Source organism: Dromaius novaehollandiae, chromosome 1 (genome assembly GCF_036370855.1).
Source record: "Dromaius novaehollandiae isolate bDroNov1 chromosome 1, bDroNov1.hap1, whole genome shotgun sequence".
NCBI lineage: Eukaryota > Metazoa > Chordata > Aves > Casuariiformes > Dromaiidae > Dromaius > Dromaius novaehollandiae.
In genome coordinates, this window is record NC_088098.1 from 121410746 (window position 1) to 121437792 (window position 27047).

The 27047-nt window shown below is 42.7% G+C and overlaps 2 protein-coding genes across 12 annotated transcripts in view; both read right to left on the minus strand.

The window, feature by feature from the left end:
- The window catches only part of PRDM15 (PR/SET domain 15), a 37869-nt gene extending 19203 nt beyond the window's left edge, over positions 1-18666 (minus strand). For 4 of the 10 annotated variants that reach the window (XM_064525386.1, XM_064525376.1, XM_064525358.1 and 1 more), the window contains exons 1-7: positions 14583-17713; positions 12614-12659; positions 9094-9187; positions 5196-5349; positions 4066-4318; positions 2812-2934; positions 42-140 (exon numbers count right to left, since the gene is read on the minus strand). In XM_064525386.1, the coding sequence (XP_064381456.1) occupies positions 42-140; positions 2812-2934; positions 4066-4318; positions 5196-5349; positions 9094-9187; positions 12614-12650 (760 nt within the window). In that variant the 5' untranslated portion in view covers positions 12651-12659; positions 14583-17713. The other 6 variants (XM_064525328.1, XM_064525345.1, XM_064525366.1 and 3 more) reach the window with 6 other exon arrangements.
- A 2643-nt stretch (positions 18667-21309) lies between these two features.
- C2CD2 (C2 calcium dependent domain containing 2) overlaps positions 21310-27047 on the minus strand; it is a 43622-nt gene continuing 37884 nt past the window's right edge. For both annotated transcript variants that reach the window (XM_064525423.1, XM_064525416.1), the window contains exon 14: positions 21310-26394. In XM_064525423.1, coding sequence (XP_064381493.1) covers positions 26168-26394 — 227 coding nt within the window. In that variant the 3' untranslated portion in view covers positions 21310-26167. The remainder of the gene's footprint in view (positions 26395-27047) is intronic.

Below are 27047 nucleotides of genomic sequence, written 5' to 3' on the forward strand. Positions count from 1 at the left end.
TGGCTCTTAGTAGTCTCTCATGATTTTCTCCCACTTCTTACCTGTCAGCAGCTGAGGCTCCTGGAAAGCAGATGAACACACTTTACAGGTCCACTGGCCGGACTCTGCTTCTGCAGCTCTACTGCCTTCTGGAGTGTTCACTAAATCATGATAAGAAGAAACACTCAAAAGCTTTGAAAATCTCTGTCACCTTGTTTATCTTGCAAGGACTCCCTGCATATCACAAGGCACCATTTAAACAGTAATAGGCCCACTGAGGCAGCTGCTTAAATCTCAACTTCCCAGCTACATTTCATCAGTGTACTGAACAAAACATAGCTGAATGCATATAATTTGCAAGAAACTGTTATACATTCTGAAGTATGATTTATTCTCTGTGACCACATGAACATCTGAAAAGTCAGAACAGAAACCAACTGGTGCCAGGAGAGAATACTGGAGCTCTTGTAAACTCTTGAGGGACCCTATATTACTTTCTAAAGAAGTGTGATGATCAAAGGCACAATATAAAGCATCTCTGCTGTGACTAATCTTGAGCACCTTTAAAACTGGAGTTACCAGTACTCTTCTAGGCCAGAAGACAGAAGGAGAAAAAGCCTCCTTGCTCCCTCTGAAGAGCATCAGAGAAGCAAGAATGTTTAGATTAACAGAAGAAATGGTGATGACAATCACCAAAAAAAACCCCTGTTTTTGAATAGTTTCATTAATTGGATATTCTATAAACTACCATATTAATGTTTTAATTCACATATGAGCTCACATGCGCAAAGAAAATAAAGAAAAAATTAAATACCATTCTAAATAAACTAGTAGAACATGCTTTTCTTTACGTAAGGGGGAAAATGGATATGGAATGAAAAAAAAGAAAATCAGGAAAATGGTACTCTGTTCACAGCCCATTGTCCTTTATGTCCTTGCATGATCTGCCTGAATTTATCAAGAGGATCTGATAAATGTGGACTGGTTCACCGATTTGTTGGTACACACAAAGCTGAATATTCCACAGTCTACAAGAATCCCCCAGAGAAGGATGACAATGCAATCAGGTTAAGTGAATAGCAGCGCAGGAGATTCAAACTGTACTTAGTTCCTGCTACAGATCTCCTGTATCACAGTGAGCAAGTCAGTTAATCTCTCTCTCTCTCTGCCTCTGATTCCTATCTGTAGGGCAATGATAAACATAACTTCCTCCCTCTCGCTCTTGTCTCTTAAACTGAAATAGGAGATTTTATGGGGCAGAGATTATTCCTTGCTACAAGTGTGTTCAGTGTGCTGCACTACAGAGGTCCGATCTTATTCATGCTATAATAAATAAAAAAGACGAGGTAATTCAACAACAGAAATTCCTCCTGCAAAGGCTATGGAAAGAACCTCCTATCTTGAAAAGTTTGTCCATGAGGCCAAAACAGCCAACCTAAACCCCAGTATTTTGCATAACTAAAAGAAAAAAACCATGTTAGTAAGCACCACGTAAGCTATTAGCCCTGTCTTATGAAGTTGCACGCTAATAAAATTGAAAAAGTGCTATTTGCAAAACTGAAGTCTGTTTTGGAAAATTTTCCCTGGTTCTGCACTTCCCTTGCTCCTTACATAGTTCAAGCAGGAAACCCAGAGACCCTAGTTGTGCACTGGTTTGCCAGGAAGATTGCTATGTCTTCAGGCCTCCAGGTAGGCTGCTGGGCAACACACTTTACTTGGAAACACAGCTCTGTCAGTCTACAACAGCTTTGTAGGCAAGCAGTCAGAATCAAAAAAAAAGCACATTTTGTTTTGGAAACACCAAAACATTGCAACACTGGGAATACTTTAGGATTCCCAAAGTATAGTACGCAGCATTCTGTTTCTACTGAAGTTGGACTTTCCAATGGCAGGATGGAGGTAGGGGGGGCTGTTCTTCAAAATTTTTTTTTCCGGAAAAATTAAAGTTGTGCCAAAATGAAAGACAGCTCTCTGGCCAGTTTCCACATTTTAGCTGTTACAGTATACACTTCTGACAAAGTGCTCTGTACACATCTCCAGTGACTCTTCCCTTCCTCTCCTGGCTATTTTTGATACTACCAAGCAAAATTTAGCAAAATAACTTTTTCAGAGAAGACAGAGATTACTTCCTTTTGATCCAGATTCCTGCACTATGTATTCTGATTTTACATTTAGATGTGGCAGTTTGTGTTAAATGGGTTCTTACTTTCATTGTTCTACTTATCAGAGATTAGGGGGTTTTCTTGCTTGACAATTAACCTTCGCGACTGAGCTTCTGTGACACAGCTAGGGACTTCCGGAGCCATTTGTTCTTTGCCAATAGTATTTGCTTTGCTTATAAGTTTATCTAAATTTGAGTTCCTGTGATCAAGTACAGTCTGAACTCTACCAGCCTTCTTACCATGCTGTAATTTGGGGACAGCCGCTGTTCTTGTCATTTCCAAACAGCACTGCTCCTATGCTCAAATCCTTTTGTTTTCTTCTAGCACCTGATCATTCAAACTATTGCACCTTGCACAAGAAGTTAACTGACTTTCTCTGGAACACCTGCTCACCCCCTTATACAACCCTAACCACCTCCAAAGTCAGAAGCAGTTATGGAATTAGTGAAAAATATTCACCTAAAAGTTTTAGGACTCTCTATTTTCAACCTGCATAAGTATTTTAAGTACAGACCCAAGCAAACAAAAACAGACTTTCAAATCGTCACTGAATTCATTATTCACTGAATGATATATGACCATAATAGATGCATAAATGTGGTAAACCTAGTAGCTCTTTAGATCTGAATCTGTCCTCTAGCTCCCTTAAAAATACCAAAATTTTGCATACCTGCTATGTCAGCTACTGGTATGCTGGATTTCTTTGCTTTTTTATGAGGGAAGACAGCAGATGAAGGCTTTGAAGAGATTTTGTTCCCTTCTTTATCATATTCCATTACTACCAGGCACATATCTGTGGAGAGGAAAAACAGTTCATTTTCATTACTTTCCAGGCACTTTGGTTCTCTTGCTGTGTACTAAGGGGTAATCATCATAAGGTGTAAACTTGCTGTATGGCAGGTATACAAAAAAGAATTTTACATAAAATCCTAACCAGGATATTCTTATGCTTGAATCTCATACAATGTGCCTTTCATATTGTGGAGTGTATATTTAAAGTGCTGAACAGAGCATGAAGGATGTACCTGAACAATTTGTGTAAATATAGATATGCACACGAAAACACATGAACGGGTTAAACAAAAGAGGAAAAAGAGGAAATATCTTAATTAATACTGAGTGGAAATATCTTGTAATTCAGAAACATGTTAACAGCACTGATTCAGCTGCAGCACTTAAGACTGTGCTTACCATTAGGAACAGCCACAAAGCATGTTGATGGCAATGGCATCTCCCCAAGCCATTTGTCACCCCCAAATTATATTCAGCATAGCAGTAACACTGTATGAGAATACTCCCAACTCAGCAACAGAAAAATATGCCCTTGCAATGCTTAAGGATTTTGCCTTTTAGCTATAAATCTAACAGTAGAAGAAAACTGAGGGGCAGAGGAATAAAAGACCTCTGGTAATTCTAACCCAGATTCTAATGAATCTGCTGTCTGTCCTTGCCAATGCACAAGCTACCATGTGGAATGATAGCTCCGTTTTGAGTTTATCTTGTTCTAGTGGGTCCTGTGTAAGGCTCCAGCTGTAATGCCATTACAATGGCTTCTTTAACAGATCTGCATATACATTTAGACTCACTCTGACATTTGGGTTACTGTGCAAAGAAGATGAAAGCTCTTCTACCCAGATGTGTTTTGATGCAATTACCAGTTCTTTAGTTAAGAACTATTTATCCAGTTTGCTCAATCTGAAGAGGCTGAATGATCAGCTAGGTTATCCATCTCTTTCTAAAAACCCAGATACATCACGGTGAAGAATCTTCTGGTAGGACAATCATGTATGCTGGTTAGCCTGCCTCTAAAGGCTAACAAATTCAGGGTCAGAGCCTATTAAAAAGCATCGTCAACTGCCACAGCAGGGGATCGATCATCAGTCCCCAGGCCCTTAGAAAGGGAAAAAAGGCCCCCAACACATACCATTGGCAATACTAGCGACCTGCTTCAGCACTGGCTTTTCCATTTTTTTGGCGTAAAAAGCTGCATACCACACTCGCAGCTCAGTTCCTGGTGGAATGTCCCGGGAGGTGGTGAAGTAAATATCATTGTCATGCTGGAAGGCAGTTAAATTCTGATGTTCATATTCAGTGGCTGGCCGCACCATCATCATCCAGTTGCAATCATCTTCATTTGAGGTATCAAAATACACTAGGGGCCCATCCTTCTGGAACACCTGCCAGACAGGCAAACAGGCAAAATAGGCAGTAATAAAACCAAAACAAATAATGCATAGCTAAGAAAAATTTTTATTTTCTGCTTTTGCATGTCTTTCATTGCATGTGTATTAGAAACAAAGCAAGCCTCAACACTTGCATCAGGAAAGCATCAAACACATCTTTAGATGAATAAGGCTGAGATAGACTGCTGGTGGCAGAATGGGAACAGACTGAACTTCTATCCTAAGAAGTCTTGCTATAGCCAGGAGTTTCTCACTGGAATTTGAATGACTGCATCAAGGGGAATGGGGGGGGGGGAATCCAAACAGCACACTGTGAAATACCCATCAGCCCTTGCATTGCATTTCTAAACCTTTATTACTGAGTCAGGTATTACTGAAAAGGGAAGACTGAATTAAATTTCTACGTTAGTGCTTTCTCCAAGTAGGTTGTCAAGAGAAGAATAACACAAATGGAAGACAAAAAAAATATATTATTCTGCATGTTCCATAAACCTAATGCAGGTGCAACTCATTGAGAAAACAGGACCAAACTGAAGAACCTCATTAAAACACTGAAATGAACTGCTACAGTCATGACCCCTTCTGCATCATCATGTGCAGAAGGTGAAAGACAAGCAGTTTTCGTGATTGTATCCTAGCCTTGTCTCCTATAAGAATGTTCACTTCAAAGACGCAGAACGTGCCCCTAGCTCATTTCTTCCATATCTTGTCGAAGGAAGGCTTGTGTAGGTGGTCTGTTACCAGGCATGCTTAAAAGATGTCCCAAATATTTCTGTCCCTCCCGCCCCACTTCTTCATAGTTGTAGATAGGATAAAATCATCACAGGTAAAACAGAATCCATGTTACTGCTTTTCACATGCTGTGTCTTACCTTCAGGGGAAAAACTGATTCTTTTTCCAGTTTGGCAACTCTCTTGGATTCAAATGGGCCAAACTGGGTACGTTTCACTAGCTGCGTCAGGGCAAATACGCCTTCAGTCCCGTCTTCCAGTTGTCTTATCTCCAAATTGGAAGGCAGAGATGATCTAAGAATTGAAGCGAAAACTGAGAAAAAACAGATGCTATGCAGATCAGTTATGTATGGCACAAAACTGGAGGAACCCATGGAGGAAAGAAGTCAGCACCTATTTCTCCAATCTCCAGTGACAGAAAACTCTGATTTCCATCAGGATTTATAAATAAACAGAGGAGAACTACCAGCAGTGCAAGAAGGTTGAGCCAGGGATTACTTGAGAGCTCAAGTCCAGCAGAGCTGACAGGCTGCATCTGAGGGCGCTGACTGGAGAAAGGCAAATGTAGCAGCTATCTTCAAAAAAGGCCAAAAGGATGATCCAAGCAATTACAGGCCAGTCAGCCTGACTTCAGTCCCTGGGAAAATCATGGAGCAAGTCCTTTCTGGAGCCATTTAGGAGCACATGATGGAGAACAAGGTAATTGGAAACAGTCAACATGGAAGGACCAAGAGTAAATCACGCCTGACAAACCAATTGCCTTCCAAGATAAAATGACTAGATTTGTGGATGAGGGAAGAGCAATGGATGTCATTTACCTTGACTTTAGCAAGGCTTTCAGCTCTGTCCCTTGTGTCCAAGTTGGGGTACCATGGTCTGGATGGGTGCACAACTACTTGGGTAAATAACTTGTTGGATCGTTGGGCTCAGAGGGTCATGGCAAATGGTTCATACTCTACCTTGAGGCCAGGATTAAAGTGGGGTACCACAGCGGTCTGGGTTAGGACCTGTCCTGTTTAACATCTTTATCAGTGACTCAGAAGAGGCAGTGAGGTGCACTCTCACCAGTTTGCAGATCACACCAAACTGAGAGGAACAGTTGGCAAGGCTTGGAATTGGCTGGAGGGATGGGCCAGCAGGAACCTTATGAAATTCAGCAAGGACAAACGCAAAGCCCTGCCCTGGGAAGGAGGGAGCCTTGGCCATGGTGCAGGTTGGGCATAGCCTGGCTGGGGAGCAGCTGTACGGGAAAGGCACTGGGGGTCGTAGTGGGCAGCAAGCCGGACATGAGCCCACAGCGTGCCCTGGCAGGAACGAGCAGCTGCATCCCAGGCTGTATGAACAGCAGCACCACCAGGAGAGTGAGGGATGCAACTGTCTCCCCCTGCTTGGCACTCATTAGACCTCATCTATGCACTGTGTCCTGTTTTGGGCCCCCAATACAGGAAAGACATCAACAAACTGGGGCAAGTTCAGGGGAGGGCCACCAGGATGGTCAGGGGCTGGAGTATTCACTCAAGAGGAGAGGCTGGGGGAGTGGGGCTTGCTCAGCCGGGGAAAGGGACAGCTGCAGAGGGACATAACAGCCAACCCCCAGTGCCTACAGGGATGTCACTGAGAAGAGGGAGCCAGGATCCTCTCAGGGGTGTGTGGTGGGAGGACGAGAGACAATGGGCATGAACTGAAACAAAAGAGGTTCAGACTGGATGTCAGTTCTGACTGGAACATTCTGAGGTCTCTTTCAATCTGAATTATCTTCTGATCTCTAAATGTTTTTGCTTTGGCAAAGCTTAATTCTAAAGTAATCTATGTTCTTCTCCAAATTCAAACACCTTACATACTTAAGCAGATCATAGCTCTTAAGATAAAAGTCCTGTAAGTTTCTCTTCAGTTTTCTAATTCCCTTATTACATCCAGACACAGATCACAAGTGCTTCTGTCTTCAGTGCCTCTCTCACTTACCAGACCAGCTTCTGAGAAGAACTGTATGTAAGTATCTTTCTTACATAAAATACAGAGAGAACACCTTCCAGAAAACACATGTGACCAGAACCACCATATTGGTTCTACAGATACCAACTGCAACCTTGTTTTTTCAGCTCTGTGCTAATGGATGAAAACCTAAAAATAATCAGACAGCCTACTGACTGCTCTATAAAAGTTGAAACTGGCTGATCTACTTTCATGTCTAGTTGGAGAAAAATATAAAAAGATTACAATCTTAGTGATAAGCAAATTAATTTTAAAAAAAAAAAGCTTTCACTTTTAATAACAGAATATGCAAAGTTAGCGATGGTGCAGTTCAGGAGACATGTTTCTTAACATTTATTTTTCTAACCATAGAGTATCCATTTTATATTCTCAGTAGGACAGAGGAAAATAATGATCAGGTGATTAAGCGACTAGACTGGTATTTAAGAGATTCAGCTGCAGTTTGTGGTTAAACTTCCCCTCGACCTCAGACAACCCACTCACTCAGCTACCGTTCTCCAGATGTAAAATAAAGACTATAATGACATTTCTTCTTCCCCTTTGTTATCTTATCTGTTTTCAACTGTAAACTCTTTGGGAAAATAAATGTATTTTTCTTTAACAGTCATTTTTTTAATTCTCGTTTGAAATCCACTATCCAGCAGCCAACATTTCTACTAGGAAACATTTATGCATCTGCATGTCAAAAAAGGCTGAAAACCAGTGCTAACACACAATATTGACAAATGTTCTCAGTTGGAACATCTGGATGTTCCTCTAGTACTCCACTGTATGAATAAACAGGCATACTAAATCACAACGCAACAAAAGAAACAAAAGAAAAAGAGGTAACAGCTAAGAAATAATAGTTTAACTTGTCATTGCATCTACTTAGTACAGCCTGGAGATCTACTGCACTGCCTAGTTACTGTGTCTTAGCAACCCACCTCCATCATCATTTCCTATCATTACTACAGCATTTCAAAATTACTCTTATGAATGAAGCAAATTATTGTCAGGGCTATTAGGACAGCAGTCCCCACTAACATTAGCGGTTGGAGTTCATTTATTGAGGATTTTCAGACAGCGGAAGCTGTTCTAGCAGGAGCTTCAGTCAAGCTGCTGGACTTCCAGAAGGCCCAGAAAAATGGCTATTGCTTATGCACATGTATAGCAAATGTACACTTTGAGACACAAAGAGCATCGTGCCCTTGAAGGGAGAGGTCATGGCACGTGCACTGCAGGTCCAGCACATTTAACATTTGTTGTAAAATGATCCTGGGAATATACAGCATGGCCTATACAGCCAGAATGTGTGCGCTTGCTGGCCATGTTTTCTGTACATGACTTTCCAAGAATAAATACGGAAGCCTAAGCACATCTTAGAGTAGAGCAGCATGAAGCTATTCAAACTCTCTTCCCTTTTTGGTGTGGTACTGCCTTTTCATGACAGTTGTCTCTTCTCCTTAGCAAAAGCCCAACATTTTGCATCTTAATATAAATTTTGCTGAAAATGACTGATTGCATTTCCCTGTAGAATGACTACTCAGTATTGTTTTCTCCTAACTAGATGTATTCTGTTTGTTTCCTTTGGCAAGCATGAATGTTTCTGCTGTGACCAAAGTAGCATCTATATTCATTCTTAAAGACTCACAAAAATGAGAACAACTTCTTGTTTGGCTTCTCAGTGGAAGAATTACAGCGGTTATACCAAGCAGGAGGATACAAGCATTCATATCACTTGGAAGTTCTCATATACTTGTCTAAAACTGGTAGGCACATCTGAGAAGGAGAACAAGTTGCAGGTACTGAGCCAAAACAGAAGTCATCACCCCATCTGGCACTATCTGACTCTTTGCTGGAAACCTCAGCAAAGAAGCCAAGTCTTGAATGAGCAGCAAGATATTTTTTGGCTTCAATTCAGCAGAGCACTTTAAGTGTGTGCTTTAGTTTTTCTATTTAAATAAGGCCATGTCCTTTTTGTAGACTGGGCTATCAAACAGTAAATGTGCTTTAAAGAACTAACATGAACGTTGGTTAATTAGAACTAACGTGAATGTTACTTACCTGGCTCTGCTCAATACAAAGGAGTCTTTTACTGTCACCACTGGGCCCAGTTCAGGACACTCTGAATCATGGTACTGCCCACAGTCTTCGCACCCTGTAACCAAGCAGAGAGCATGCAAAAAGATTCATGAAAAATACATCTGTAGAGCAGCTGCCTTTCTCTTTCAAGAGCTAAATGCAAAATCTACCACCAAGCACACTATATATAAAAGCAGTTGCTCATTTATATTACTTTAAAGAACATGTATGATTGAATGACAAGTTAATAGCTGACACCTATGTAGATGAGGTAATGGATAATACGGGTACTATCAGAAGACACTGTTTAAATTTTTTCTCCAAGAAAATATTTGCCTTACATCCACAGTAAATATTTTGCTAAAAAATGGGATTACTCTTTAGATAAAGTGCCATAACATCTAGCAGCTAAAGAAAACCACACTACCTTCACTAAATCCAAATCCTTTAAAAAAACAACTTGGATAGTTCGGTCTGTTTAGGGTACGGACAAAAATCATGGCCGTTTGTGTCAGCAGCCGAACCTCCATAGACCTCAGCAGAGCAAGAACGCACAGCAGGTGCCAAGCTTTGCCTAGAGCCACACCTGACATGCTCGTACTCCTCACGCACAGCCAGGGAAAGACCGGCACCCAGTTAGCAGCGCTCGGAGATAACTTCTGGTGCCTTTCCAAACAAGTCAGCTGACTAAGCAATATGATTTGGCTACACCTTAATTTATTTTCAGCTCTCCCAAATTAACTTTTAGTTTAAGTGACCGTAAATTACCCAGAACTGAATGGCTCCTAAGAAACAATTCCCAGACTTGGATGATTTGAAACCTTTTTAAATAAGCCAATTTAGCAGAAATTCAAATACACATTGCTCTACTGTGAAAAACAGCTGTCAAACTGCACTGCCTGGTCAGCTGCTGACACAGCTGAAGGGATCGTCACACAGAGGTTATATTCCTAGAGTGCTGATTTCCATCTGAGCTCCGCATTCATAAGGGCAAGCCAGGTTTCCTCAGAAAGGCTGCAAAGTGTGACATGGCTAGACATTTTTGGGGAGGACAACAACAAAAAAAGACAATTTCATTCAAGAGTATACCCTGCTGTGGAAAGCATATTCTGTATTCCTAACTGGAAACCTCTCCCTCCCAGTATTTACCTCAGTGAACTAACAAAAGGATTTCTTCTAAGATGTAGAAAAGGAATCCCAAATTACAATACAGAACTCCATTTCGTTTTTTTCTGGCAACAAAACCAGCATAGCGGTGCAAATCCGCATACATTTCACAAGTGGAAATACCAGCTTAAGCAATCCCCAATCCTGGCCACTTCTTCCTCTACAGCCGCTTGTGGTGCCTCCTGGTGAATTCAGTAACAAAATAACCTTTTTTCCCCAACACTTTATTTTTCAGCTGAACCAATTTCCTAGTCCAGTTTGCTTTAAAACATCACAGACAGCTGCATCAAAGGAAATGACAAGTGGACAGGTGCCATTTATGTAGCAACAGTGGCAAATCTAAGGCTACAGCCAAGTTGCCTTACCCTCTCCTATGCTGCAGTTTACCATATCATCCTCCCTTTAGGTGTGCCAAACTCAATTACCTGTAGGTCACACTGCAAATAACATTACTGAAATACTCTGCGCTAAACATAACTTTCCAAAAACAAAGATGGTAGAAGAGCCACAGAGGAATGTGTAAACCAGACTGCTGAAATGAACATTATTCACGAACAGCTGTCACAAGCAGTGGGAACAGGAAGGAATAACCAGAACAACAACTTCTCAAACTGGATCTGGTGCCAAAGGAAACAAAGTACTTCACAGTTTCCCTTATCTCTCAATTCCACCTAGGCAGCCCCCACTTGGGCACAGAGAGCCACTGCACAGGTTCAACAAGGCGCACACGGCATTGTCCAAAACTATGTGCAAGAATGAAACTACATATTTCTCTAACTCTGTGGATGAATGATCAAAGCAGGGAAAATATACTGACACTGTGTGGCATGTCTCAAAAACTGAGGGATATCTAACAGCAGACATTCCCCAAGGCTGGTATACTCACTATATGTCACACTTGCAAGAGATCTAGACTGCAGAAAGAATACAAAACTAAACCTATGGTTAAATGGTAAATTGCCCTGTGGGGAGTATATTCACAGACTTCTATAAGAAATATTCCAAAACTCTCTGATGTCTATGAAATACATACTCAATAATGGTAACGATGGGAATTCACAGTATCATTTATAAAAATTCACTTTTTCAGACTGTAAGCAGTTCCCATATCCCATGGGACAAACTTACACAGAGCCCCAGAAAGCTCCAGAAATTCACTGACTGCAGCCTCCACTGGAAGGGGGGAAAAAAAGGGCTGTGTGACACACAGCAACTAGGAAAAGATACCACATCCCCATGCTCTTTGATATCTACCAGGGTCTTCTTATGAAGGAGAAAATAGAGTAACTTCACCACCAGTGTCTGCAACTCAAAATAAATAATGCTTATTGAGTCAACAGTGTTTTTGAAGGAACCCTAGTAAATTTATGGTAGCAGGAAAGGTGCAACTTTCTTCCCTATACAACTGTGATAAAGTTGATGTGCAGCTGAGGAGCCACCAAGGCTCAGAGCCTGTGAATCCAAACCACCAAGGACAAATGCTCCCCTCTGCTCTTTCCAGATCAGATCCACAACACTTGGGCCCCTTATGCTCATACAAATAGCTTAGCGGACTCTAGATTTCTGAACTTTTTGTCCTTGTAATATGAGGTCCTGCATGTCCGGGCACATGACAAGCAAGGGCTGTAGGACAAGCACTCCACTGCGGAACAAGCCTACTAGCCAGGCTACATTAAGCACAGGACACTGCCTAATAGACTCCCTGGGCATAACAGCTCTGTGGCCTCTTTTCACGCTCCATGAGCCCATTGGTCTGTGCATCCAAGCCTGGCACACATGGTTACAAGCGTAAGGCAGACCACAAAGCTGAGCTGCAAGCGCATGAACTGCAGGCCTAGCCGCAGAGGCACAAGAAAACACAGCAAATGCAGGGTGAGACTTGGCAGGTCCATCCGTGCATCTCCTACTGGGCTGGTCCTGAAAGGATAACCAGCCTGCCGCAGTCTCCTGCTGTGCAGGTGCAGATCTTTAACTTACACTAGATGTCAGAGTTCCCCACAGCAATCCCTGGTTGCCAAAACTGGCACTATAAACAAGGGCTTAGACTAGTCTTTGGCAACGCTGAGGCCTTCAATCTCACTTATTTCAGCTATGAAAAAGCTGTTCTACTAATTCATATTCAGAGGTCTCTCTATGCATTTGCCAACAAAAACAGGAGAATATATACACTTAAAATTAGCAATCTTCTCTCTACTCCTCCATAAGCTATTTGAGCTTCCTTTACATAAATACATTTCTAAATAAAAATGAAGTCTCTTTTAGTGTTTAATTTCAGATGTTCTGTGTAGACAAGTCACATCACGGAGAGGTAAATCATCTTCCTTCTAATACTTACAGATAAACATAGTCTCATCGTTGCCATCTTCTGCCATTTTTTAAACCTGCCAAAATATAAAAGAGGAAGTTAAGGTCCTGAATGAGTTTTATTTTCACCATACTATTGAAATATCCATTTATGGAAAGATGATGCTGACTGACCCAGAGGATACTCAAACACACTATTGGCTCCCGCAGGGGTATAAATGGAAAGTTAAACATAAAACAGAGTTGTTAACAATCCCTCAGCGATTGCTGTGTCATTACATGTGTTACTGAAATCACTACCAAGAAGCCTAAATATCTGTAGCTCCACAGACATTTCGTTTTGAGGCAGTGCTGTGTTATGCAGCTCTCCATCCCCTTTCTCGCCAACCTCCTGCCATTCCTGTGTGTCTCTGCTCCCCCTGCTATAAGCTTTTGTGAAGCCTCAGAAGGAGCAGGGTCAGGGCACTAATCCAGGCCAAAAACCAAGTACTTCAGAGACAAGGCTCATCATGCCAAGCTCACTGAACTGTCCCACACAACTAGACAGGTGTTATCGAAGGAACAGCTCAAGCTGGCACTGCCGCCAAGAGAAACGTCGAAAAGTAGTGCTTAGGCCACTTTCATTTCTCTGGTCACCTCTAATCTTTTGATGTGATGCGCATTTTCCTCCACGGTTTTTCAATACAACATCTATCAACTGTTCTATTCCCTACAAACAGACTTTCACCATTGTGCAGTAAAAGAGCATGTTCTAGTGGCGAGTTCAATAAGACAAAGCTTAAGAAAACGGAACAGCGGTGGAAAAAAATATATTACGAAATTGCTGGTGTGCATCCAATAAAACCACACAAAAGTATTTGAATTCCAGGTACCTGAACAAAGATATTTCTGAAGTTAGAAGAGGAGTACATCTTTAAGATGCCTATCAAAGCACACCATAAGTCAAAGTTTCTGAGGGTTTGTATGCTTTTAATTTAGTTAACTTTATGTTATTTTAATGCTCCTACCACATAAAATCATGAAAAAATCGATCATAAATGAAGTAATTTTAGACTATTTTTACATTTTATGCATTAATTAGAACATAACTTTGAGAGAACAAACATCTTGAAAGATACTTTGACCTTCTGCTGCTTTACTTAAGATTTTAAGAAACATTCAGATTTTGGAATTGTTAAAGAAAGTTCTGCATATGGCAGAAGCACAATTTTACCCCTAAGTATTTTGTATAAATCACAAATCGTAGCTGTTATGTTAGGGACACAACTCCCTCAAATCCAAAAAGGGATTTCCACCTGTTTCAGTGCATTTTTCATCTTTATGTTATACAAAACAAATTCGATAGTAAGGAGCTCAAATTCATAAGAGCTAAGGAATGCAGAATTAGGTTTCCGTTCCACACTGTGTGCCTCCATACCTGTATTTTTGAGTTTGAGACACCCAGCCCCAGTAGTGAGCCCTCCTCTAGCAAAGATTTCTCCTAATGCCCCAGTGGGAGGCAAAGCAACATGAAGAACCCAACCTAAACCAGAGAACGATGCTGCAGAAGCAGCAAAGCACACTGGTCAAGGAGAAAACTGGAAAGAATAAGAGACTGAATCTGTGAGACAGTGGAGGACAAGAGGAGAGCAAAGATGGACAAAGAAAACACCAAGCAAGCTGGCAGCACCCTGTTTGAAAGAAGATAAAGCATTTCCTACTCCAACGACAAAAGCCAATCCTAAGATTTGCACTAGCATAGCTGTTACTCAGATTCAGTGTAGGGGCAGGGGTTCCTGTTTGATGCACAAATAATGTTGCTCCCTTTTTGAGCTTACTCTTGAACACTAATATTTCATACTCTCTGCCCAGCTGGGCCGTGGAAATACGCCTCAGGCTGGTGCCCAGAGCAGCAGTCACTTCTGCACAGGTATAAGCTCTACTGACTTGTCAGCACCAGTGAAGCTCACCGGCCCACATTCCTCCTATTTATTCAGGCACTGGCAGCAGCTATTACATACCTACGCCCGACTCCAGACTTCTGCCAAGTCTGTGGCTAAAGCCACTACGGCACCTACTCGTGGGCATGTCAGGATGCAGGGTCTGATGCAAGGCTGTCAGCTGCACTGACGTTCCCCTCCAGCTCAAGCCTCCAGAAGTAGTAAACAGCTTCCTTTGTCAAAGCATAAACTGGTCTCAATTAGCAAGGCACAATCCACCGTCGCACGGAGTTAGGCTGGGTGTAAGGCCAGCATGCCAACTAACAGGAGTACACGGCTCCTGGTCACAGCAGCAGATACTGCTGCTCAGTTACCTGGGCAACAGCCAAGGGAGGCTTTTGGGCACAGAGTCAGGGCACCCTGGCGTGCCTTGGCAACCCTGTCCCAAGTACGGTCCTCCTCAAATCTATTTCACATCACTGCAACCTCTCGTAACACCTGTTTCATGGGTAAATGGCTTGCACTGCTCCTCTGTGGTGAAAAGCTAAGCCTTCCTCGGCTATGACTTTTGGGGACTAGACATTTATACAAAAGTACCACAAAAGCCCCATGCTGGGAACAAGCAACAATTCAGGGAATTTCCCAAAAGCTCCTTCCCTGAAAGCACTGTAAACAGTGAAACAGGTACTCAGGGAACCCCAGAGTATGCTGGTACAAGACAAGCCATGGAAAGTGTGTCATAGGTTGTTGTCAAAAATGGTTTGTTTTGCTTTTTAACAAAGATGTTTTGTGGATGGTCTGCACTATTCCAAGGAAAAGCTGTATGTCCAGTTATTTTTAGTTTTTGTCCTGACAAGACTGTCACCCTAAATATGGCTGAATTAATAAATACGATCCCTGGTCAATAGTTCAGACACATGGTAGGCGCAGGAAGACGGACAGTGCAAGTGCAGCAAGATCCCTAATACTCCTGTGTAACCTGCTCTTCAAAGGTATTTGCCTTCTAGTACTATTCTCTGTGCAGCACTCTTCACGAACAGCAGATTGACTCTAGAAATATCTTAGTTAATAATAATGACATACGGCATTACAGAAGCAGCTACGTCAATCTTGTTCTAGGAGCCAGAAGATGACAATAACGGTAAAGGAGATGAGGAATCACAGTAACATAAATAGTGTTCAGGATGATGGAGAGGAACTGTAAAGGTCCCTCAAACATACCTCACTCAGTTGATAAGGACACTAAATCTCAGTTATTATCTGGATTAGCTTAATTTTCATTTTTGTAAACAAGTACTTTTATTTTCTACTTAACAAATGATTTCTGCTTCGTCAGACATCTTTCCCATGTCAGCACAATGACCTCTGAAAAAAACAGGAACAGATAATATTACGTATCAAATACATCCAAAAGTGCTGTGTACACAGATGCTCTGGGGCCAACATAGTGTATGTGCTAAGGGAAACAGTCCAACATGCAGGTGCAAAAAGAGGACTACCTTGCATTAGTATTTCCACCCTGTTACTAAATCCTCATGGTCTTTTTTTTTTTTTTCCTTCCTACTTTACAGGAAGCGTAAGAAAGGGAGGACAACCCCAAAGGTGGGTTTAACAGTTCTGCTTTGCGGACGTAATAATTTTCACCCACAGATCACAAAACTCCTCACAAATTTCAAATGTATTTCCCAAGAGTTTTTGAAATAAGTGTCATCATGCCACATGCTCCAGCTGGTAAACTCAGTCATGGAGTGTCACATCAGCTCACACGATGGTACTAAAGACAGACTCCAGAATTTTTTACTCTGAACTGATCTGTTCTGGTCCATGCCTGCGTGGTTTTTTTTTCTTTTTAAGCCCTTATATAAGAAAAAAACATTCCATTAAGTCACTCATCCTATTGCACATGATTATGTTCTTGTCTCGCAGAGGTAATCAAAGCTTATGGGAATTCCAGATACTTTCATATAAAACAGACAGCAATCATTAAGCAGCGAATAATCAGGTGAAAAGCTGTAAAGAAACTAGACCACAGGTACAAAGCCTAATTCTGGCTGCAGAAAAAGAGCAGAAAACCAGAATTTTCTGTTTGTGTAATTAACTGAGTGATTTTGTGCCTGAGAGCTGAACATATAACTGAGTGAGCAAACTCCAACTGCAACAATGGGCCTCCAGAAACTTTAAAACTCATCATAGGTATCTGCACAGTATCATGTGTAGTATTAGTGTTATGTAACTACTCAAGCTGTAAGTTATCTGAAAATGTAAGACCAGGTGTAAAAGCGTATTTTCTTCTAGTAAAATGCTGAAAATCAGGTTCCAGTGGCAAGTTGCATAACTTTGAGCTCACAAATGGATTTAAAAAATAGGTAAGAATCAAAAAAAAAAACCTAGTTCCTAAAAACTGAATTTAATTTTATCCTGTTGGTTATCAAATAAAAAAGTTTCCCTTTCTCCTTACTTAAATTTTCCCCTAAAATCCTTACGGTGGACTTCTACTAGCGTGAATAACTAACCTGAGAACACCACAAGTTGGATGGGTATGACAAATACAGGCACGCAGGCAGAATGCACTACGAAACATGCTTTGTCTGCTTCATGATGTAGTCTGATTTGTTCATACTACTGTTCAAAATAACTAGAGAATACATTCTGGAATATTTTGTACAGTAAGGCCTTATATTTATAATAAATTATTACAGTTCTACTATTTATTGCTGAGAAATGGAGGGCTCCATGGTTACATCCAGCCGCTGGGAGCACAGATTAATAAAGCAGTTACTGAGTTTATACCACCTATTCTTCAAACATTTCCTACAGTCACATTCACCACGCCTGGTGTGAATAAAGCACACGTAAAGCTTGTTTAATGTATACGAGCAGAAAACAAGTGCACTGCAGAAAAATTCTGTTTATGAAGCATTGCAGACTAGGGATTTTCCTTTTAGTAACGTAATCAATGCACCACACCTTCTTCCAGAAGGCACGCACGTATAAAGGGAATTAAAACAGAAGGGCCAACAGGCTCTCCAATGAGCTGTCCTGCCAAGCAACTCAGCTGCAATACATAATTATTAAACCTTCCTCCTAACCCCATCCTCTCCCGGTTTGATCACGCCGTGCAGTGACCCCCGCTGCCTCGCCGAGGGGCTTCTGCTAAACGAGGAGCAGCTTAGTGAGACCGACCGGCGGCGGCGGCGGCGCCGCTCCCCCGCCAGGCTCCCGCCCCGCCTTTCACCCCCGCAGGCCGCGCTGGCGGCGCCGCTGCTCCGCCACGCCGGTGCCCGGCCCCCGCCATGGGCTGTCGCCAGCGGCACCGACCCAAGCGCGACCGCCGGCCGCCGCCTCCGCCCGCGGCCCAACGGTTTTACCGGCCGGGCCGCGCGCGCCCGCCCCGGCAGCCGCCCCGCGAGCGCCCCCGCGCCGGGCGGCCGTTAAGACGCCCGCACAAAGCCGCCAAAGCGGAGCCGCCGCCGCCCGCCTGCCCCGGCTCCGGCCGCGGCCCGGCGAGCCCGCCCTGCCGCCCGTGCCCGGCAGCGTGGCGAGGCGCTGCCGCCGGCGCGTGTGCGCGCTCAGGGGAGGGGACTCGGCGCGGCCCCGCGGACACGGCCGGGGGCGGACGGCGGCGCCCCGCGCCGCAGCCTCCAGGAGCCCGGCGGGCGGCGGGGCCCGGCCCGGGATCCGGGAGCGGCTCCGCCGGGTTTTGCTTCGGACCCGCCTCGCCCCCCTCCCTACTGCCCTCCCTCCGCGCGCAGCGGCGCGGCCGCTGTAACAAAGAACAGGCGGCATGGAGGAGGCGGCGGCGGCGGAGGCGGAGGAGGAGGGGCCGCCGCCGCCGCGGGGCCGCCGCCGTGGGGCCACCCGCGCCCCGGAGAGCGGAGCGGGGAGAGAAGACGGCGCCGCGGGAAGGGGCGGCGCGCGGGCCGGGCGCGGGGCGCGGCGGGGCCCCGCGTGGCGGGTCCCGCGTGGGGCTGGGGCCCGGGGGGGGGCGAAGGCGCGGCGCGCGGGAGCGAGGGGAATTGGCGTTACCTGCCTTGGGAATGTTCAGACCCGGATCGAATCCGGACTCCGGGTTCCGATCCGCTCCGGAAACCACGCGCCACCGGAAGCCGGCCCAGCCGGCGGCAAAGCACCATGGGAGCCGTAGTCCGCGCGCGGCGGGGAGGGGAGGGCCGCGGCACTGTGGGGGGCGGGGGCGGCCGCGCTCCCTCGGCGCCGCGCAGGGGCCGCCCCGCCGCGGCCCGGTCCTGGGCACCCGGCCCGGCCCGAGCGGCTGCCGTGAACGCGGCGGCGGCAGGCGGGGAGCGGCCGCGCTGCCTCGCCCCTAGCAGCCGCGGGCGGGGGCGCCCTCGCGCCTCGCCGCGGCCGTTGGGGAGCGCGCGGGTGGGGGCAGCGGCGCTGCGCGTGGGGCCGGGGCGGGCCGGAGGGACGGGGTTTTCCACACACATTTGTCGACGGGGCCCGCAGACCGGGCCCGGGAGGTCCCCTCCCTGCTGCCTCGCCTTCGCGGCTCTCCTCGCTCCGGCGTGGGGCCTGCGGCGGCGGTTTGGGCCCGCAAAAGGAGGGTTGCCACCCTTGACCTTGGCTTAGCGCCATGATGATGCAACGTGGGCTCTTTTTTTTTCTTCTTTCCCTCCTCCTGGAGTGTGTCACGTGGCAGGTGGGCAATCACAAACGCAGTTTGTCACCTGTACTGGGATTGAGTCAAAAGCAAGGGTTCGTAAAGCACCACATCAGGTGCTTAGTAGGCTGTAGGCCCTGTGATTTTTCCTCGGTAAAGCACAGAACCAGCAGAACAGATGGGTTATCTGAGTGTCTGTCTTGTTTGTACCTGAACCTCTTTGAGACTAACAAATTCAGCACCACTGTTCGTAAGTCTTGTCTGTCCTACATTAGTAAGACTTTCTCTGGGCTCAGCCCTACTGTTCTCAATAGCAAATACAGCAGCTGCATGCATTTTTATTCAGAATCATAATCAATGATGCCTTTTTATATAATGGGCTACTGCTGAGACTACGTGCCCAGGAAGTCAAAAACTTGGACTCAATACCCTTCTCAGTTTGAGAGGTTTTATGAGTCTAGTTCTGACTACTTGGGTACCCTCCACTCCTCCAGCGGAAATAGGCGACTATGCAGTGAGATCACACATTCAGAGACAGGCCAGAGTCAAGAAGTACTTAAGCATTTTGTGTTAAAGCAAGATGTCCAGACTTCTTCCCCTGGTAAGAAATGTTGCATATGATGCTGTCCCCCAAAGGCCCAAAGCTCCCCAAAGTTCAAAGACAATGGAAAGTGGGCTCCAGCCCTTTCCCATGGATGTGCCCTCATGCAAGGCTATGTCTTCATCAGTTGGCTAAGGTCAGACCCCCTCTCAGTTTCTGGCGCTATGCATCTTACATTCTCTTCTGCACAAGCACACGGCAGTAACAGGAAGAGGGACAGGTAGAGGCTCTGTTCTTGTGGAGTGTGTGAGTAAACTGAAACAATGCAACATCTGAATTTTGGAAATGTTGCTTTTTTAGCAAAAATTTTAATATAAAGAGGGAAAAAACCCTTGTTCTTAAGAATAACTCAACAGAAGTATTCAACAGGCACAGGAGGAGTTAGGGGAAATTTTTAAGGCTCTAAGCACACATACAGATAATTTGCTTTTTTGCGAAGAGCTAAGCCCACTGGCCTTTAATTTTGTATAGTCTGCTTTTACTCCTTTTCCCCACACACTTCTGTGCATATCACATTCACTATGCTAAGTCTTTGGGCCCCGGCCTGGGTTGCTTCAGCATCCAGTGCACAAGCATGATGATCAAAGCTGCAATGCCTTCACTCCATCAGAATAAATATTAAATAATTCAGAATATTTAGATGTACATTTCCTAGCTGTAGCAGTCTGGACTTACAGTGCATGTGAATCTGGACCCTGCTGCTCTAAAACGATTCATATATTTAAGCTTTAATATTCCTACCTTTCTGCAAAGTTAACATCACATTGCAAACTCACATCTTACACCAGGTGCTCTGGGATAGAAAGATTAGTTAAGAAAAAAAAAAGAAGACATCTTCCATTTATTGTTTAAGAATGATGAACTGGAGGCTAGAGTGTGGCACCTAAGTTAGTGATACCTTCATTCCTACTCCAGCTGTGATCTGTCTTGTCATTCTTGCTAGTGTATACTAATGGCATCACACAAGTTTAAAAAAACCACCATCAAAAAAGCCCACCCAAAATTAGAGAAGGAAGGAAAAGTAACAAGGTTTGTTGTGAGACTGTTAGGGAGTTTCAGCTAAGCACTTCAAGAATATGAAATAAACAGGCATATAAATGTGGGCAGTAACTCCCAGTAAGCTAACATACAATTTCCTTGCAAAAGGAGGTACAGCTTCACTTGCTTTGTGGAGGGAAGAGTAAATATCATTGTGGCTGTCTTCATGTGAATGCCTGTTTTTGTTTTTTTTTTTGGTTGGTTGTTTTTTTTTAGTTTGGTAGGGCTTTACGGAAACAGTAATTTAGAACCTCTTTCAGTAAAACAAACCCAAGATTAAGGTTATTCCCAGACAGTGCTCATGTTAGTATTGCTGTCTTTTATGAGATCTGTGCCTGAACACTTTCCCTTACCCCAAAGAACCACTGTTTTTAGTATAACACAATATAACTTAGAGAAAAGTAATGAACAACATTATTTTTTATGAATGGAGGATTCTCCTCCTGGATAAACAGATAAAGAGACTGTTAAGCAACAGGTCAAATTAGTGAAGGAGAGTAGAAGAATACCATCTATTATGCTTGGCTGACTAGGTACGACAGCACACTACACAGAGACAGTTAGCATTTATTGTATGTACAGCAGTAGGTATTTCTTTTAAAAATCCTCAAGCTTTTTAGTGATATAATAAATCTGTACATCATAGACTTTTTAATTGTATCAACTTATTTGTGTGTACACACACACACACACACACACACACACACACACACACAAAAGAAAAAAAAACACAGAAGAAGGGACTGTCACAGTTGAATGCTAGGAATAAATGTTCTACCCCATCCGGAATATCAGAGCATACTACATTGTTGGGAAATACAAAGTTACAGTATTGGCAAGACCCCAGTCCCTTTCTTCCCAGTTACTTTCACACCACACTAGCACTTTGCATAGCAGCAGCTATGATATCCCAAGTGAAATGATATTGTTCGCCCTTGACTTAAAGTAGTCACCCTTGTTAAACAGTTAATCTTGAACTGTTTGTCATCAAGGCACACAGTGAAGCATACCCTCACTGTAAACACCTGAACAAATCCACGTAGGTCCTGTGGGGGTCAAAGTATGAGGTCAGCTGTTCCCATTCACAATGGGAATTGTCTTAGCCTCGAGCTATGGTATACTTAATTCTTTACCAGGATAAGCACTTATCTCAAACTTCAGCTCTACAAGTTAAAAACTGTAGTAAACTGAGAAAGTCTCGTGACTCTCACCTTGTATAGAGCTCTTGCTCCTTGTAACAACTAGAATTACCAGAGCTGAAAGAGATGTTAGAGGAAGAGCAAGGCTCTACTTTGTTTCCCCATACACTTTTGATAGCATTTCATGTAGACAGCTTCACCCTTTTTTCCTATTATATTTCACACATCAGAAGAACCAAACGTTACAAGAAATACACATCAGAACGCATTCACTTGAAAGCCACCTTAGAAATAGCAAGGAGAGGCAGTGCCAGAAACTAGTGTAAAATGTCACTGGTCCTCAAAATTGGTATCGTTACCAGGCAACAGATTCCTTCCAAAAAAGCAGCACCAAAAACCAAGTTGTTTCTAGAGCTGGACAGTAACTACAGGTCTGTATAACCTAGAGCACCAAAGTCTCTCTCAAACAACAGGGGGGAAAAAATCTACTAGAAAGCATTAGAATAACACCCAATATCCATGCCTGTACAGTTTATGATACCTCCATTACGTCAAACAATCAAACAAGTTTGCTAATGGTATTTTGCTTGTTAAGTGAATATGTACTTTTCTCCACTACCGTGTTCCTTCTCCTTCCTGCTGCCTCGAACCTTTCAACTTTCATATATAGTTAGGAGTAAAATGAATGACTTTTTTTCCTGAAGTGAATTGGATATGCAATACCGGTGACCTAGGGATAAAGGATCCTTTCCCTCCATCTCAATCACTTCAATAAAGTCACCTAGCTTGCCTTCACGTTCAAGAGATAGGTAGCTTTATTGTTTTAATCTACATAGAGAAAATAAATTTCTGTAGATCTTAGCAAAATTTCCATTAAAGCTGAGGAAAATCTTGCTTAGGTGAGGATGCAGGTTTTCTGCATCAAGGCAAATGAAAACCTAAGATACCATAAAGCAAAACAAACCCCATAAACACAGGTTAAGATGATTCAATTATGGGCAGAAAAATTCTTTAGAAAGGAAAAACAAACCTTCACAGTGTAGCCTTTATAAAATAAATACTATGCTTTCTTTGCTATATATCACATCCAGAAACACAGAAGTGTAAGAAGAGGGGCAAAAAAGAAGAAAGATTCTATGAATTGTTTCCAAAATATTGTTCTGAAGTAATAAAATTAGAGGACAGAAAACAAAAAGTTTTCTATGTAATATAATGCAGAGATTTGATCTACTGTGCTCTTCTAATGTGTAGTTATTAAAATTTTTAAGATTGTAATCTTGATAATTTGGAGGTTCCTTTTGGCACCTTTCAGACAACTGCAGAGGAAATACTCAGCACCTGATAGGATTAGTCCCGGCTTTAATTCTGCCAGCTTACAAATCCTGTCCTTCCTACTCTGAACTGTAGCATAGCTCACACAGGTAGTCAGGACCTAACTCACACCAACATAACTACTAGTACACAAAATACAGGCTTACATCTCCTGATCTTAAAAGGCAACCTCCTGAGGTGGAGAAACAGGATTCAGTATTATGGGCTTTTGAGGTTATCACTACTGAGGAATTCGACTGTCTATTTGGGTTTAGTACTTTAGTTTGTTACATTACAGAAATTACTTGTAGAGGTGTAGGAAGAGGTGAGGAACACAGCAGCCAGATATGGAGGTTGAACACATTATCAAACCAAACAATGTTTATTTTCCTGAGGAGTGAAGGCAATTAAAAAACAAGCTTCCCTTTTTACCCCAAATGCCTTGTTTTCCTCATCTGAATAATTAGTTCTTTCTCAATATATGCAAGCTCAAACCTATGAACAGTTTGCAGTATTGAATACTCTCAGTCCCCACCATTAAGACATGCATTTAGGCAATCACCAAGACCTTAAGAAAGATTTTTTTTTTAAAAAAAAAGAACCACCTCCAAGGCTCATTTTTCTTTGGGGTAATATACAAGCAAACCCTACTCCTGTGTTCTGCAAGTTACTCAGCATTAATTCCACCACATTCTACAGTAAAAAAGCTTCTGTAAATTAAAATCCCAGTTCAGTAATTTGAACAGACTTCAAGTAGTGATACATAATCCCTTTACATTCCCAATTCTACAGCTGTTAGCTTTTAGTGTAAGGGGGTGTTATACATGGAACTTAGTCTCACCTTAATTACACTTTGATTTCTTGAGCTCAGTGCTCAGTTTTACTTTTCTCCTTCAACAAACAAGACTGAGCATTTAAAACACGATAGGGACTTCATTTCTCCCCATCACGCAAAGAGCTCCTACTAAGGTCAATGGGAAAAAGTGTATGCTGAGGGAACAATATCAGTCTTTCAATGCTCAGCTCATGAGCTGCTATAGAGCAAATGAAGAAGCCTAAATGAAGAAGCCTAACTTCTACTTTGTGTTAAATTAACAATAAACAAAACTTTTCAAGCACATTTAAGCAGGACGAACCTGTATTACTGACCTGGGATTTCTAAGCACATTAAAGGTCTAGAATACTCATGTGTAACAAAAATTTTTTAAACATAGAATATTAAAATGCCTTCAAGTGTTTTCATAATAAGCAGCATGCTTAAACATACAACTGTTTGATAGTCTGGACTGCTGTACTACCACAGTGATTTTACTAGGCTACATAAAAACTGTATTTTTAAACAGTAGGCTCAGTTAAAAGATTTTGGCAGTTCATTTCTTTGAATAGTTTGTTCGTAAAATTAAAAAAAATCCTCTAGATTTATAATGTTTGTAAAAATATTTGCCAGGGAACCCAGAACCCACCAGAAGTTTTGAAAGGTATTTCTGTTTTTCAGTTAATTTCTATTTTTGAAGGATGCTTTAAAGTGTAAGCCCAATTATCTGCCATTTTTATGCAAACAAGAAGTCTTTTAAGGGGAGAAGAAAATCACTGTTGGCAAAGCAGGCACAAATCTGTCATCCATTTATGTCAGTAGTTTTGATGTAGTGGGTGTTTTTCTTGGCTAAAGAGAACAGGCTTGGTCCTTTGTTCTCAGTAGGAATGTATACGATGGAAAAGTACAGGTATGCACAAAAGATGCTGCCTGTGAAACACCGACTGATATTTCACTCTTCTTTTTAAATATCTAAGAAAAGAACTACACCTTTACTTTCACCATTTTTTCATTTTAAGGAGCCAGCTGCTATATTTAATGATGAAAAAGTCTAAAGCCCAGCCAACCACTCACCACGTGACAACACTGATACCTCTACTAACTGAAGTTAGGGGATTATTACTTTTTTTTTAAAATAAGCTCTCTTCACAACTGCATTTTCTAAGATCTCAGTAAGAGTTTGGCATCTAAAACAAGCTGTCTAATGGAAAGCTTATGTAGGGTTAAATATGCTCTGTTCAACACTTATTGCTCCTAGCTTTGCATTTGATGCGATCATTAATATACTTGTCTAACAAGTACTTGAGAGAAGGAATTAGAAGCGCTAAGACAAGTTGTTGCATTAGCAATGCAGCTTCTCACATAGGGAAGAAAAGTTACATGTAAGAATTTTTATATGTTTTGTTTGCAAGTAGACTTGGGTAGACTTAGAAAAAGTTCTGTTTTTAAGCATAACTTATGCACAGAATATTATACAATATGCTAGGATAAGTATTTGCATAATTTATTGATTTATGGCTAATATCAAAGGCATCTCTCCACCTACATGGACTGAGCAGTTAATACAGCAGGCTACAGTTATTACAGCAGGCTATCTTAATCAGCATTTTAGTTCTGCCTCTAAAAACTTACCGTTTCCAAATTACAACACAAACTGGATCTGGGTCTCTCTTTTGTCTTTCAGCCTGACTAGAAAACCAAGTTGAGACTTGCGTTGCTACTATTCCGTGTTGCAGTAAGGAAGCACAGTGATATGTCACATCTTTTATAGTGGTTCACTCATATAGCAGGTAGGATTTTTCAGTTCTTAGCTCTCCGCTAATGTAAACTAGGTGCTCATATAGAAGTCCTCCCCACCTGCACCATTCCCTATCTTCCCTCATCTTCTGCAACAAACCACAGAATCCTCCAAATGCTGCCATGATACAATTCACACTTCCTGTATTTGGAGGAGCAACTCATTAATTATAAAGGAAAGCATTCTGGAAAAAATAAATGAAAGACAAGCTTTCTGTTTATTCCTGGACCACTGTATTAGTGAACATCATTTTATGCAAGTCATCAGCTGCATATGTATTCTCTAGTACTGCTCTGTAAACAACTGATCAACTGATGTGCAAGTATCCCATTAGAGAGTGTTCAGTCTTATATGGATGGTTCTGCTGAAGCACTATTCAGTTTGTTCTTGCTTTTGTTCTTGGAAAGGAGCTTCCTGCTAAGGATACGTGAAAGTGTCCCTCCCTTCTTGCGTGTTTCCTCTGACAATGGCTGCTGCAGGTAGACAAGATCGTTGTGCGATTGACTCATTCCTGGATCCTTCTGATGATGCCGCCGGCGAAAAAAGAGTTTTGCGCTTTTTTTCAAAATCCCACCTGAAGACACAAACAGCAGAGGACACTTTAGACAGAACAGTGTGCTTTCCTGTTAGGTCTCAGCTGTAACTATAACTGCAACAGTACTGCAAAAAGCCTCAGTCTTAGTATTTCTGATTTAAATTCACCCTTTTAACTATTCAGTGCAAAAGCCATGTTAGAAAGCTAATAGCATTTTAAAACTAAAGGAAAAATATCTATGGTCTCTAACCTAGTGGGCATAATAGTCCATGAGTTCTGTCTTGGACCAAGTCATTCACATTACTTCACATAGTGGTAAACTCAAGTATTTACTGTGCTTTCTGCCAAAGGCACACATACATGCACTACGTGCTACTGAGTCTGCCTCGCCCCACGGCTGATCCAGCCCTGTCCCAGCTGAACACCACTAGGAAATTTAGGCTGCACAGACATATGTATTTCTCTGCTTCTCCTCATTCCATGCAAGTATCATGCACACTGAATCGCTTAGATTCATGAAAGACTATGGTAGTTCTAGATATATGCATATACATACACTCTTAAAGTTAGCACAAAAGTTCAGGAAGATGAGCTCAATTGTACTGCAGAAACAGTCCTTCATTGAAAGAAGGAAAACTAAGGTCAAACATGTCTATGAGCAAGCAAGTATCAAATCTTCTGATTTCAATTTC